This window comes from Pollachius pollachius, assembly GCF_949987615.1.
Source record: "Pollachius pollachius genome assembly, chromosome: 4".
Taxonomy (NCBI): domain Eukaryota; kingdom Metazoa; phylum Chordata; class Actinopteri; order Gadiformes; family Gadidae; genus Pollachius; species Pollachius pollachius.
The window spans coordinates 27,450,814-27,466,310 of record NC_136937.1 but is presented as its reverse complement, the minus strand read 5'-3'; the positions used below and the strand labels follow the sequence as shown (position 1 = coordinate 27,466,310).

General features: G+C 42.1%; 1 protein-coding gene across 1 annotated transcript; it reads left to right on the top strand.

Annotated features, from left to right (window-relative positions):
- The first annotated feature begins 397 nt into the window (after positions 1-397).
- Positions 398-10,411, top strand: LOC307074241 (uncharacterized protein). Its single transcript, XM_079734260.1, has 3 exons — positions 398-533; positions 645-2,257; positions 8,140-10,411. The coding sequence occupies exons 2-3, from the start codon at positions 646-648 to the stop codon at positions 9,765-9,767; spliced, it is 3,240 nt and encodes a 1,079-aa protein (XP_079590386.1). The 5' UTR covers positions 398-533; position 645; the 3' UTR covers positions 9,768-10,411.
- Positions 10,412-15,497: the final 5,086 nt, after the last annotated feature.

Sequence of the window (15,497 nt, the reverse complement as noted above, 5' to 3'; positions counted from 1 at the left end):
GTACAATACCTTTCTCCTCCATGTCGCGGTTCGTGGACTTCACAGAGTCAAGGCCAAAGGTCCTTTCCCCCCAATTCTTCTAGGTTGAATTTTTAACATTGAAAAATAAAGCTGAAAATGATTTATTGACAATTTTAAGAGTTAAATTCAGAGGCAAAAAATCCAGATAGGCTACGTTATTTCAATGCATCAATATTCAGTGCTTAGAATTCAATGACTTAATTATTTGCAAAATCCGATGGCACAGATTTAATACTTCCATAACACCGGCTCTCTTTTACCTCCAAAAATAAGAGAACAAACATCAATGCATTTGAAGAGGCCAGCATAATGCTTGAATGCAGTGTGCAGCCATGTGCCGTGGGGGAGGAGCCAGGGGTTAGGGGAAGAGAGGAGAGGACGTCATGTTGAGGAAACGAATCCTAAGGTTTATAGAAACCAAAGCCACCGACTTGGAAGCAGCTCTCTCTTTCAGGCGAAAAGTAAACGTATTTTGGAATTGAAATAGTCTGCAAGAGAGAAGCCATAGTAAGGTGAGTAAACAGCAACTTTAAAGTTAAATCCACTTTTGCCGTTATGGAATTAAAAAAGAATACCGTAATAATGGTTTTGCTCGTTACATAAACCTTGTCGTCTGTGTCTAGGATGGCCTCTGCTAAGACTTCCTGGTCCGAAGAGAACTTTTCATGTTCCATCTGTCTGGATGTGTTCAGCAGCCCAGTTACGACACCCTGTGGACACAACTTCTGCAGAACCTGTATTACTATGTTCTGGGATGAACAAGTCAAGTACAAATGTCCCGTTTGCAACGAGCTTTTCAACACAAGACCTTATTTACGAGTCAATATCCTCTTTTCAGAGATGATTGATCGGTTTGGAACATCCGTACGAGTAAAAGAGCAGCCTTGTGTTGAACCAGCAGAAGTTCTCTGTGACGTCTGTACTGGGACCCAGCTGAAGGCTGTGAAGTCCTGCCTAGAGTGCTTTTCCTCTTACTGCCAAACCCACCTGGAGCCACATCATAGAGTCGCAGGCCTGAAGAGACATCAGCTAGTCGAGCCAATAGACCGTCTGGAAGATAGGATGTGTAATAAACACAATCAACTGCTGGAGCTCTTTTGCAAGACTGAACAGGTGTGTGTGTGTCAGTTCTGCACAGAGGGTGACCACAGGTCCCATCCTGTTGTACCTCTGAAGGAGGAATATGAAGTGAAGAGGGCAGAGTTGGGGAAGATTGTGTCTGAAGTTCAGCAGATGATCCAGGAGAGAAAAATAAAGATTAAGGAGATCAGAGACACAGTAGAAATGAGCAAGAAAGATGCTGATAGAGAGATAGCCGATGGTGTGCAGATCCTCACTGCTCTGATGCGCCAAATTGAAAAGTGCCGGGATGATCTCAACCAAATGGTTAAAGAGAGACTGAAATCCACAGAGAAACAAGCTGAAGACCTCATCAAAGAGCTGGAGCAGGAAATAGAAGATCTGACCAATAGAAGCTCAGAGGTGAAGCCACTCTCACACACTATAGACCACCTCCACTTCCTCCAGGCATTCAGATCCCTGAAGGATCCTCCACCCACCAGGGACTGGTCGACAGTGGAGGTCTGTCCTCCGTCATACGTAGGGACCTTGAGGAGATCCCTGGATCAGCTGGAGGAGACACTGAACATGGAGATGAAGAAGCTGCGTGATGCTGAACTGAAGAGGGTCCAGCAGTATGAAGTAGATGTGACTCTGGATCCTGATACAGCTCATCCACAGCTCATCCTGTCTGAGGATGGGAAACAAGTACAATATGTAGGTGTAGGGAAGAAACTCCCAGACAACCCTGAGAGATTTACATACCATATATTTGTTCTTACAAAGCAGAGCTTCTCATCAGGGAGATTTTACTTTGAAGTCCAAGTTAAAGACAAGACTGAATGGTGTTTAGGAGTAGCCAGAGAGTCCGTCGACAGAAAAGGTCGGATCAAATTCAACTTTAAGACGGGTTACTGGACCCTTTACTTCAAAAAGGATACGTTGTTCTTCGGTGATGACCCTGATGTCCGTCCGAGAGCTGAGCTCCAGAAGGTGGGGGTGTTTGTTGATTATGATGAGGGTCTGGTCTCCTTCTATGATGTGGAAGCCAGGGTTCATATTTACTCTGCTACTGGCTGCACCTTTACTGAGCCTCTGTATCCATTCCTCTGTCCATGTGATCATGAATTTGATAGAAACTCTGGCCCCCTGATCATCTCACCTATCGATCAAACGGATTAAGGCCTTTGTTTGATAATAAAATAATTAAACAACCAAAACAGCTAAAGTTGTTTCCTGAATTAGAATCTCTACCATGGGAGATAAAAGAGAATTGCATTCATATCGTACTATTCACTTTCATTTAACAAGAGGAAAAATAATTAAGCTGTGTACTATAAAATATATATCCCATTATAACTGGTTACACTATAACGTTCAATATCTTCTTTTCTGAAGGATTTTCATGTTCGTTTTTTTTACTTAATGGTGTAAAAGTAGGTTAGCTGAAAATGTAAAATGTTCATTTTGATCAAATTATCAATCGTTTTTTAAACCAAATAGTTGTATTTGTTCAATCTCTTGAATAATTTATAATAACACAATTCAATGTTTGTACACTTTTCAAATTTAAATAAAAAAATACCAAAAGTAGAATAGGCACAATTCCTGTGGAAGAGTTACATTCTCTGTACAATATGCGTTCAGTAGAATAGGTAGATTCTCAGTATGTATTCAGTGGAATAGGTACAATCTCAGTACAATGTGTATTCAGTAGATTAGGTCCATTATCAGTGGCCTTAAAACCCCTTTTACAATTGATGGGATTCAAGGAAGAATTGAAATCCCAGAATAATTGCACATTTTTGTAGCTGGTGAGCCAGTCATTGACTTTTAATCTTTACCATGCCAACAACTCAACCTGTATATCACACTTACACAAAGCTCCAAGTGACTACATGTGTGTGAGCAACACAGTCTCACTCCGAGAACGTCAAATACCGACTGTTGTCAAGGGCACCATAGCGTCGGTGGCTGACGGGAAAGGTACCCTTCGGCGTCGTCTGCAGACGGAGAGGGGGTTCAATTCACTACAATGTTATGCCATCCCCGGCGATGTTTGACGTTCAGAGCGGGTGCTCCAGCAGCCCATTTCCTATTGGATAGCCTAATTTTTAGGATATTTCTCTGTGAAGATGTTGTTGTCATGGTTATGTGACTCCCGCCGCGCCTCTCTGGCGCGCGATCAGCTGTGATAGTTGCAGTTGATCAGCTGGCTAATCATTTTCACTCACACGCAAAAATATGAGTCAAGCCAAAAGTAGAAAGGCAAGTTGTTGTTTTTTTTTTTTTAAACGCCGCAAACTTTGCAATTTGCAAATATAAATATCAAAATGGCTCCAACACCCATTGTATCACTGAATGTATCCTTGGTAACTTCGCTGCCTGTTCTTTCCCATGATCATGCTCTAATAGTAAATCAAATATTTTTGCTGGCCGACGTGTCCTAAAAAGAAGTTTCTCTTCATAACTTTTATTTGTTCATTATTTTGTATAATGTTTGAAAACACAATACATTGTTTGTACACTTTTCAGATTTCATTATAGGAAAATCTCAGCCCTACCCAACGCTGTTGCGCGTTCACGCACCGTGGAGCCATGCCCGAAACCTATTTAAAGGTAGGGTAAGGGGTAAGGGGAAGGGCTAATATCCCCTGAAATTTTAGATTTTCGATGGGCACACTCAAAGAAACTGAGAACGCTCCAGTTGTGACTTGCTCCCGTAATACCTTGCGAGAAAATGGAAAACAAGAAAAATCCTAGGCAAGATGGGGCAGGGACGTCACTATGATTTAGAGGCTGGGGTGGCTTAGCCCCTAGCAGTGTACGAAGAACGCGGGCGCCGAATTTTTTATCACATCTTTAAAGTGGTTCTTTAATTCATCATTTATTACAGTAGAGAGTACAGCAGAGCATCTATCAGGGCCTGTTTTCTGGCCACTCTCTTTTCTTTACTTGCCTTAAAACCTCCTGCTCCCCTCTCCTGAGTCCTCAGGATGTCCTCCTTTTTAAAAATATAAATAAGCTAAACAAATGTTAGAGTTTGTATGATTTAAGTCTACATATTGGGGTGAGTTCAAAGAAAATAGGTTAGAAAATGTATCCATTAATGCACTCTCAGAAACTATTTTAATCCAAATTAAAGACAACTTCTAATTCTAGTATTTATTTCAACTCACATTCTGGCTTATTATGTTAGGTGCAGGCATCTTAAGATTTCCTTGACAAAAAAAATGAACTTGGATACGGATGACAGGGTTGCGGAGAAGAGCAAGCTCCTTTGTGCTTGACGGTAAGACATGTTTTTATTATGGAGTGGCTGGCTCTGACGATCTATTGATTTTTTTATGCATTGCGGTTGTGCATTGATATGTCAATGTTTTTGGTTTAGTTGTTTTAACGTATTTAAGTTTTAAGTTCACCATCACTGGGGCTATCAAAGGTGCGGGTTTTTTCCGTGCGTGAAAAGTTGCATCTACGCGCGTGCACCGTAGGCAGCTGGTGGGTACAAATGCCACGGCCGTTTTTTATCCCAGTCCGTCACTGGATACGAAAGACGTGAATCAGAGGCAAAAAGTTCACTTTCCTTGACAGCGGTGATTGTATGCACACAAAGCAGTGGTGTCATTAGGCCTATTTTAGGGGGGCTTCAGCCCCCCTAAAATATTCTTAAGCCCCCCTAAATAATTTTATGTTCATTTATAAATATTTTTTTTTTTTAATTTTATTTTTTTTTTTTTTACAAAAAAGTGCCGACAAATTCAATATAATGTGGCGAGAATTTTAGTTTAGATAAATAATCATATAACCAGTTATTATTAACTTAAATGTGATCATAAATCTTAGTTTCCCTTATGGAAGCGGTAGAGAGTCAGTCAGTGCGTCGTTATCGAGTCCATTCCACTTGTTCATATAGAGCACGCCCACATCACTGAAATCCAGTCCACGTTTTCCCTGCAACCTAGGTTGCACTCGGTACCTGGGTACCTGCAGTGTGTGTACCGGGAGCGGAGCACACAGAACCGACTAGAGCAGCATTAGGAGAAGAACATGAACAAGAATGGACATACGAAATTTTTCAAGAGAGTAAGTATCACTGCTGATAGTAACAATAAGTTAGCTGCAGCCCCCCAGCTAACAGCAAGTCCCACGTAATTGCCAAATGCTCCCTGTTTGACAAATAAAAACCTGGCTTACACACTCAGAGTGTGTAAGCCAGGTTTTTATTTGTCAGACAGCCAAATTAGCCAAATTAGCCTGGCCCAAATATTTTCAAGAGTACCTTAATATAACTGTAATTTATTTTATTAAGTTATATTTTTTCAGGGCTTAAAATTACAACCATTTTAGTCACATATGTGCCCAAAATATATTCTGTGTGACTTCAAAATATTTGGGAGTAAACAATTATTGTGTTGTGAGTGAAAGTCATGGCACTACCCTCTTTGTTGATCAGTTATTAATTCAAATCATTGTGTTAAATGTATCTTGAAGGGTCAGGCAGAAGGAGATGCGGAGGGAGAAAAAGATCAACAGGCAAGGTCAGAGATGAGATCATTTGATGCCCAGTCCATTGCAAATGAGCTGCAGCAGCAGATTCAAAACAACGGTCTTGCAGAGCTTAAGTGTGTAGCACAAACATATGATGGCGCAGCTGTCATGAGTGGGACCACTGGAGGTGTACAAGCACACTTTAGAAGGCTCCATCCTGAAGCTATCTATGTGCATTGTTATGCTCATGAACTCAACCTGGTGTTATGCCATACTTGCAAGGCCATCCCAGAGGCTGTGGAGCTTTTCAGCTTGTTGGAGTGTGTTGACTCTTTCTTCGGCACCTCCCTAGTGAATCATCACAAGTTCATGGAGGCTCAGACAAGGCTTGGATTGACAACAGTTGAACTTGTGCAACTTTCAAACACTCGCTGGGCATGTCAGCTGCGGTCAATCAGTGCAGTTCTTGACACATTGTCTGCCATTTTGGAGTGCCTTTCTGCTATTAGATCCCCTATAGCTGTTGGTCTCAGAGCAAAGCTCTATAAGTTCTCAGCAGTTTATTCACTACTGATGTTTCAGTCACTTCTGTCTGTAACCGAAGGACTCCACAAGCTCCTTCAGAAAGAGACTTTAGACCTGGCAGAAGCTTTCATCTGCAAACAAGCAGTGTGTGACACACTTAAGGGCAAACGCACAGATGCATTTGCCACAGAGCTTTATGAGAGAACCAAAGCCCTTTGCCACACCCAGAGTATCCCTGAACAAGGTGCCAGGACAAGGCATAAACAGAGGAAAATGGATGATTTTGTGCTGGAGACAACTGCAGGTGCACGCACTGAATTGAACAACTCAGACACATTGAGAAGAGAGTTACTTTTCCCTTGTGTGGATAGGATGGTTGGTGAGCTTGAGCAAAGATTTTGCAGTGTAGATGCAGGGCTACTAAGAGGCATACAGGCATGCAGTCCTAAGTCTGAGAACTTCTTGAGTGAATCGCACTTGAATGAACTTGCAAAACCCTACAGCATTGACCTCCAAACAGAGGAGGTTCTGGTGGCCAGAAACTTTCTTGCCCGGAAAACAGAGGCTGGATGTTCACCCAAAGATATGTTGACTGTGCACAACCTCCTTGTTTCAGACATGTTTCCCTCTCTGAAGTCAACCATCCAAGTTGCCCTAACAGTGCCTGTAAGCAGCTGCTCGTGTGAAAGGTCCTTTAGTGCACTGCGTCGGCTGCACTCCTGGCTACGTCAAACAATGGGTCAGAAAAGACTTCACAGTCTTGCAGTCATGTCAATTGAAAAAGAGGAGCTTCAGCACCTAAATCACAATAGAGTGATAGACGCCTTTGCCACCCTTAAAAACAGACGACATTCTTTGATGCTTCCACCCACCAAGTAACTGCCAATTGTAGCCATGTTATTTTAAAATGATGTACTTTCTGAGAACACAGTGCTCTTTTTTTTTGCATACAGTTTTGGCTAATACATGTGGGCTCTTAATGAATAAGAAGCATTGGTTAAATACGGCACTGTAACTATGTGGATTTTTTTCTTTTTGTTGTTGTTGTTAATGCTGTAAACATACAGTACTTCCTGTGTTTGTTGTTGTACTGTGTTAAAAATGTAATGGTGGCCTAAAACATTTGCACAGTAAAGTATCTCTGTTAAATCTGTCCAAAACGTGCAATTTCTCAGTATTTGTTAGCTGTTTGTGAAATTAAACGTTCGCTCACATTCTGTGCATCTCCTGGGGGCTAAGCCCCCCCTGTCCTTAAAACCTAGTGACGCCCCTGACACAAAGCCGTGATCACCAGCGTTATACATTATCCCTTACATATTTGCTTGAGGATCTATATTTTTTATCTTTTTTTAGAGACCCCCACAGAAATGGAATCATAGCTCGAACCCTGCTGTCTGCTCTCATAGCTCTGCTGCTCGTGTGTGCACTGTGCGCGTGTCCGAGTTCCAACAGCAACGTGGCGCCAATAAACAGCTCTTTGCTCTTTGCTCTCTTTGTTGAAAATCGAATCGGTGATGGATAAAGTATTCGAGGAAGCCCCGGATACCCGGGTCGATGAGTAGCAAATCACCGCTATATCCCCACAACAATGTCTCTCGGAGTCGTTTTACTCCGGCTCTCTTTTAACTCCAGAAAAAGAGGCGAGGAACATAAACGCAATAGACGTTACCTACACCGAGCATGTGCCCAAAGTCAGAGTGAGAAAGTCGAAACGTCAGTACTGCGTGTCCGCGGGGCGGAGCCAGGGCTTACGGCTGAGCCAAACGTTAGAGGAGAGGAAATGACGTCCGGTTGAGGAAGCGAAACCTAAAGTTCATAGAAACCTTTAATAGGTCCAAAGCCGCCCGACGTGGAAGCAGTTCTCTCGTTCCGGAGAAAAATAACACGCATTTTGGAGCAAATAGTCTGACTGACAGAAACCACAACAAGGTGAGTAAAAAAGCTCAACTTTGGGAGAAGATAAAACCTATATTTCCGTTATGGTCATGGGATTAGAAAAATAATGTTATTGCTCAATACATAAACCTTGTTGTCTGTGTCTAGGAATGGCCTCCGCTAAAACTTACTGGTCTGAAGAGACATTTTCATGTTCCATCTGTCTGGATGTGTTCAACTGTCCAGTTACCACACCATGTGGACACAACTTCTGCAGAACCTGTATTACTATGTTCTGGGATGAACAAGTCAAGTTCAAATGTCCTGTTTGCAACGAGCATTTCCACACTAGACCTGATCTACGTGTCAATATCCTATTATCAGAGCTGGCCTCTCAGTTTAGGACAAATGTAAAATTAAAAGAGCAGCCTTGTGTTGAACCAGCAGAAGTTCCCTGTGACGTCTGTGCTGGGACCCAGCTGAAAGCTGTGAAGTCCTGCCTAGTGTGTTTTGTCTCTTTCTGCCAAACCCACCTGGAGCCACATCAGAGAGTCGCAGTCCTGAAGAGACATCAGCTGGTCGAGCCTATGGACCGTCTGGAAGACAGGATGTGTAAGAAACACAACAGACTTCTGGAGCTCTTCTGCAAGACTGAACAGGTGTGTGTGTGTCAGTCCTGCACAGAGGGTGACCACAGGTCCCATCCTGTTGTACCTCTGAAGGAGGAATATGAAGTGAAGACGGCCCAGCTGGGGAAGATAGAGGCTGAAGTTGCGCAGATGATCCAGGAGAGATTAGTAAAGATTAAGGCGATCAGAGACAAAGTAGAACGAAGCAAAGCAGACGCAGACAGAGAGATTGCCAATGGTGTGCAGATCTTCACTGCTTTGATGTGCTTCATTGAAAAGTACCAGGATGATCTCAACCAAATGCTCAAAGAGAGACTAAAATCCACAGAGAAACAAGCTGAAGACCTCATCAAAGAGCTGGAGCAGGAAATAGAAGAACTGACCAATAGAAGCTCAGAGGTGAAGCCACTTTCACACACTAAAGACCCCCTCCACTTCCTCCAGGCCTTCAGATCCCTGAAGGATCCTCCACACACCAGGGACTGGACAACAGTGGAGGTCCGCCCTCCATCATATGTAGGGACCATGAGGAGATCCCTGGATCAGCTGGAGGAGACACTGAACATGGTGATGAAGAAGCTGCATGATGCTGAACTGAAGAGGGTCCAGCAGTATGAAGTAGATGTGACTCTGGATCCTGATACAGCTAAAACCACGCTCATCCTGTCTGAGGATGGGAAACAAGTACATGATGGAGGTGTAGCGAAGAAACTCCTAGGCAACCCTAAGAGATTTACACTCCATGTATTTGTTCTTACAAAGCAGAGCTTCTCCTCAGGGAGTTTTTACTTTGAGGTCCAAGTTAAGGAACATGCTGCATGGCGTTTAGGAGTGGCCAGCGAGTCCATTAACAGAAAAGGTCAGATAATAGTGACCCCTAAGATGGGCTACTGGACTCTTTACTTCAACAAGGATGGGTTGGTATTTCAGGATAACCCTGCTGTCCATCTCCCTCTGAGGGCCGAGCTCCAGAAGGTGGGAGTGTTTGTTGATTATTATGAAGGTCTGGTCTCCTTCTATGATGTGGAAGCCAGGGTTCACATCTACTCTGCTACTGGCTGCACCTTTAGTGAGCCTCTCTATCCATTCCTCGCTCCATGTTTCAATAATGGTCAAGGTATAAACTCTCCCCCCATGATCATCTCACCTGTCAATCAAAAAGACTAAGGCCTTTGTTTGATAATGAAATAATCAAACAACCAAACCTAAGGTTGTTTCCTGAATGAGAATCTCTACTATGTGAGATCTGAGAGAACTACATTAATGTTGTACTGCTGGAGAAATTCATTAGGAAAAGAACCCTTACTATTATAAATTATAACCCATTGTAAATTATTTGATTCCACTATATTCAACGTGTGTTTTCTCCGGTTTTTTTTCTTTTTGGTTTAGTAAATGGTTGCAGTTATTTAATGTTTTGAGGTTACAGTTGTTTATCATAATCTTTACATTAGCCATAAATGACAACCAATTTATATTTGTACATTTTTCTGATTTAAATAAAATGTACAAAAAATTGAATCTTTCCTTTCATAGTGGAATAGATGTTTTCAGGGGAAATGGTACATTACGTTTGTTCACATTAAATAGGTACTATTTTGATTTGTTTTGTCAAATGTTTTTCTTCTTTGAAAAAAGAAGATCGCCCCGAGGGCTTTGTGTGAAGAACCACTGTACTCCAACATCTGGCCCAATATAGGACTAGTAGATAGAGAGTAGTAAGTGAGAGTGGAAAGTGAACCCTGACTATTATAAATTATTTATAACCCATTCTAAATTATTAGATAACATTATATTCTTCATTGTCTTTTTTTCCACTTTTTTAAAGGTTTACAATTTTTAATGGTTGCAGTTACGTATAGCTTGTTTTGAGGATTAATGTGTATTTCATAATCATCTAAACATTACTATATCGGAATCATGAATGATTATCATGTAAACACATTTTTGATTTCAATAAAAATGGGAAAAAGGTGAGTCAATGACTTTTAATCTCCACCATACAGCAACCTAACATGTGTTCTACACTAACCCAAAGGTCAGAGTGACTACATGTAAAGGCTCTCCCCATGTGTGTGAGTACCGTGACTTTGTCTTGTCAGCTCTTCTCTCCTCTCCATCCCTCATCTTAGTTTCTCTTCTCTCTCTCCTCTTCCTCCTCTTCTATGTCTGCACTCCTTTCTAGCTCATCCAGGATTGGCTTAAGTATTGTCTTGCATATACATTACATGTGTGTAAATAATACCCGTTTGACATTTCTTTGGTATAGTCTACTACCTGTGCCCTGGCGCATACAAGCAGCAGTCCAATAATCAGTGTTATGAGCGACACCCAGTGGCGGGAGCGGGTATCACCACAGGGCGGAACGTTCTTTGCGTCCCCTAATGCCTAATCCTACTATTTTGTGGTACATCAAATTTGACTATTTATTCAATAGTGTGGGAGTAATATTGTTTTCTTTTGTATTTTATCGCATGATTAAGGAAAAACTACACCCTCCTGCCACTAATTAATGAATGGCGTTCTTAATTACCTCATATGGGCTCAGGGCCGACGGACTGGGGGGCAGCCCTTGGGAAATTTCGCTTTTTTAAAATTTAAATATTTTTTGATTGTTGTTCAAATAGTTTAATAACATAACTTAATGTCATATCGATCTAAATGCTTATTAGACTATAGTTTAATAAATTGGTATATTATTGTTAAAAGTAAAGACTGCTGTAACTACTCTGATCACCCCTTTCAAAAAGCGTAAAATGTTTCAGTCCGCACAGCTGATTTCACAGCGAATCGCACCTTGCTTACGTGAGACTTTTTTATCTGGATGGAGATGCGGAAATATGTCACAGCCACAGTTAAATAAATTGAAGTCAGAAAGGTGAAGAAAGACAGGGAGGGAAGACAAAATGAAGGAAGTCAGGTTCTGACTAACTCATTTTCGTCTAAACACACAAGATGAAACCCCATTCTTAACTACCTCCGTTATCGTGGCTAAAACAAACAGACAACCCAAAGCAAGAGCAGGAGGAATTTGTGTACATAGGGCCCAGAATTTGGTGCTACGCCCCTGCTCTCACACACTAAAGACCACCTCCACTTCCTCCAGGCCTTCAGATCCCTGAAGGATCCTCCACCCACCAGGGACTGGACGACGGTGGAGGTCCGTCCTGCGTCATACGTAGGGACCTTGAGGAGATCCCTGGATCAGCTGGAGGAGACAATGAACATGGAGATGAAGAAGCTGCATGATGCTGAACTGAAGAGGGTCCAGCAGTATGAAGTAGATGTGACGCTGGATCCTGATACAGCTCATCCTGTCTGAGGATGGGAAACAAGTACATCATGGAGGTGTAAGGAAGAAACTCACAGACAACCCTAAGAGATTTAAATGGCATATATATATTCTCACGAGGCAAAGCTTCTCCCCAGGGAGATTTTACTTTGAGGTCCATGTTAAAGACAAGACTGCATGGTGTTTAGGAGTGGCCAGAGAGCCCATCAACAGAAAAGGTGCAACCACATGGACCCCTGAGACAGGTTACTGGTTTCTTTACTTCAACAAGGATGGGTTTGTATTTACTAATATCCCTGCTGTCCATCTCCCTCTGAGAGCTGAGCTCCAGAAGGTGGGGGTGTTTTGGCTATGACGAGGGTCTGGTCTCCTTCTGTGATGTGGAAACCAGGGTTCATATCTACTCTGCTACTGGCTGCACCTTTACTGAGCCTCTGTATCCATTCCTCTGTCCATGTGATCAGGAATTTTGGAGAAACTCTGGCCCCCTGATCATCTCACCTGTCAATCAAACAGGCTAAGGTATCGTGTTATAATAAAATAATCAAACAACCAAAACAACTAAAGTTGTTTCCTGAATTAGAATCTCTACCATGGGAGATCTGAGAGAACTGCATATCGTACTATTCACTATAGTCATTTAATAAGAGGAAAAGTAATAAGGCAACCAACACTACTAAAAAGATTATAACTTATATTATTATCCATTATAACTGGTTACACAATAACGTCCAATATCTTTGTTCTGAATGATCTTCATGTTTATTTTTTTATGTTTAATGGTGTAAAATTAGCTTAGCTCAAAATGTGAAATGTTAATTTTGCTAACATTATCAATCATTTCTTAAACCAAATAGTTATATTTGTTTATTCTTTTGAATCATTTTTGAAAACACTATATCAATGTTTGTACACTTTTCAGATTAAAATAAAAAAATACAAAAAAGTAGAATTCGGACATTTTCTGTGTAAGAGGTAGATTCTATGTAAGAGGTATGTATTCAGTGGAATAGGCACAATCTCAGTACAATATGTATTCAGTAGATTAGGTCCATTATCAGTGGGATAAAACAAAAGCAACAGTTGTTTTTTGCCTTAAAACCCTTTTACAATTGATGGGATTCAAGGAAGGATTGAAATCACAGAATAATTTCACCTTTTTGTAGCTGGTGAGCCAGTCAATGACTTTTAATCAGTACCATGCCAACAACCCAACCTGTGTAACACACTTACACAAAGCTCCCAGTGACTACGTGTGTGAGCACCGTGACCTTTTCTTCTCAGCTCTCCTCTGAAATTCCTGATTTTGTCCCCATCATCATTCATTAAATATATTCAACGAATTTCCTTCAACAAAAATGTTGAAGGAATGTCTTCATTCTTTCAGTGGTTTCAATGTGATCATATTTTAGGTCAGCGAAATTAGATGTGTAAGTGTAATCGCTGGGCTGATGTGTAATGCCTACTTCTACCGTCAGGGGCAGCACTAGTCCTTCAGACGGCGGACATTCACTCCATTTAGGGCGCACTCACACTAGGCCACCCATCTATACCGTGCCCAAGACCGTTTGACACCTAGTGCGCCCCTAAAGTCTAGATCGTTTGGCTAGAGTGAGCACGCCAACCGTAAGTACAGTTCAATTCCGTGGCCTGAGCACACTTCGAATAACTTCACGTCTGAGTGTAGGCTACAAACGCGATTAACTATTGACAAGTGCAAAAACGCCAACATATTCTTTATTTTGCTGACCACTTGTTTTTTATCCCGACAAAAGCCTCATAAGCACAGTTCCTCTGCGTCTCTCGCGTAGATCACAACAACACCGAGCGCCACAAATTGATTCCACTTCTTTTTTCTTTTTTTTTGTTGCGATTTTTAAATATAAATATTATTACGTTCATCACTTATTCTCCCTGACATTCTCGTTCACACAGGCATACGCACACAAACACGCACGCACAGAGACAAGCGCGCATTCATGCCAGTGGTGCGCGGGTACACTTATAAACAGCTGATTCACCCGCTCCTCCTCTCAACGCGCCTATCAAAGGAAAACCCGAAGCAGCGGGATATTTGTCAGAGAACACGGTCGGCGACCGTTTTACCAAAGTTTAGTATGATGTACTGTGCTGAATAACACCTGCCCGAAATTATTTTTAACTCAGAAAAGATAATGTTAGCCCTTATGAACTCAACGTTATTGATATTGAACATCCCGTAACCAAGTCAGCATAGATAACGTTGGTAACGCAGCAAACGATGCGATTAATGTGAAATGCGGTTATAGTTGAGATAGGCTACAGTGGGTGTACGGACTGGGTACCCCCAGTGTGTTCTTCCGGCGATATGAATTCGCTCTGCAGCAGGGTCTGGAGAGCAATACATTTCTTTCTGTTTACCGATCCGCTTTTACTGGAACCAATCACCAAGCTGTTTTTTCCCCCTGGAGCGCTATTGGCTGGTTTAACCCAATGACGACAGGGAAGCGATTGTTGCATCGAAGCGATCGCTGGTCTGATTGGTTGAAGGACTATTAGTATTTTTATTATAATATTTATATTGTCACATTATACTATTGATTTTCCTTTACACAAAAGTTAAATACAGGATTCCTCGTCTACCCCCACCACCCCCCGGCACCACACATTGCTTCCTGTCTGTGGGAAACACTGCGACTGCATGACCTTCTCTCACATGATCAGCAGCTCCCGGATTTCACTTTCTCTCCAGTTAGAACTGCTCATGATCATATCGCTGCGTTGATCACGAATCGCAGAGCCACTGCATTTAAAACAGAATGAAACCCCATAAACCGCGAATGTGTGCATGGTCCGGGAGGATTAATTGGGGTTATAGCTCAAGCAGGCAATTTACCACGGGGAGTGGTAAAAGGAAATGGCGTGCATAAAACAGCATATTTGGCAGTGTAAGAACGCTCAGTGAGAGGTCTGTATCTGAGTAGAACAGCTCCAAATAAGCAACAAAGTCAGTAAAGTATCAATTGTGTTCTCTTCGCTGTTCTCCATTGTTGTTCTACTAAGCACGGGACGCTTGGTGATGACGTGATGACGTATGTACAAGAGGCAACTGTACTCATGTGTTGTTTTCCAATATCCATACTGCCATGAGTACACTTAAACGTACACTATCCGCACTCACTAAGTGCGCTGATTTTCAGGTGTCAGTGTTGTTCCAAATCGAATACTCCGTGGTGCACTAACCGGAAATTACGATCGCGACTGCCGCCGCGGCTTCTCCCCCGCAATAAACATCCCGCTTGAACGGTGAACTCTTTACGCCTAGCAGTTATAAAAAGCTATTAAAGCTATAAAAACTACAAAATGACTATTAATGCAGGCTATGTGGAAAATGTGCCGACGTTGGCTCAGTCTGGCCATGTGACATGTGACACCTGTACTGGGACCCAGCTGAAGGCTGTGAAGTCGTGCCTAGTGTGTTTCACCTCTTACTGCCAAACCACCTGGAGCCACATCAGAGTCGCACACCTGAAGAAACATTGGCTGGTCGAGCCTATGGACTGTCTAGAAGACAGGATGTGTAAGAAACACAATCAATTACTTGATCTCTTCTGCAAGACTGACCA

Excerpts from the sequence above, each read along its gene's own strand:
- LOC307074241 (XM_079734260.1), top strand. The coding sequence starts at position 646 with ATGGCCTCTGCTAAGACTTCCTGGTCCGAAGAGAACTTTTCATGTTCC. Across the intron at positions 2,258-8,139 it reads CTCACCTATCGATCAAACGG|GAATGGCCTCCGCTAAAACT; the intron begins ATTAAGGCCTTT and ends GTCTGTGTCTAG.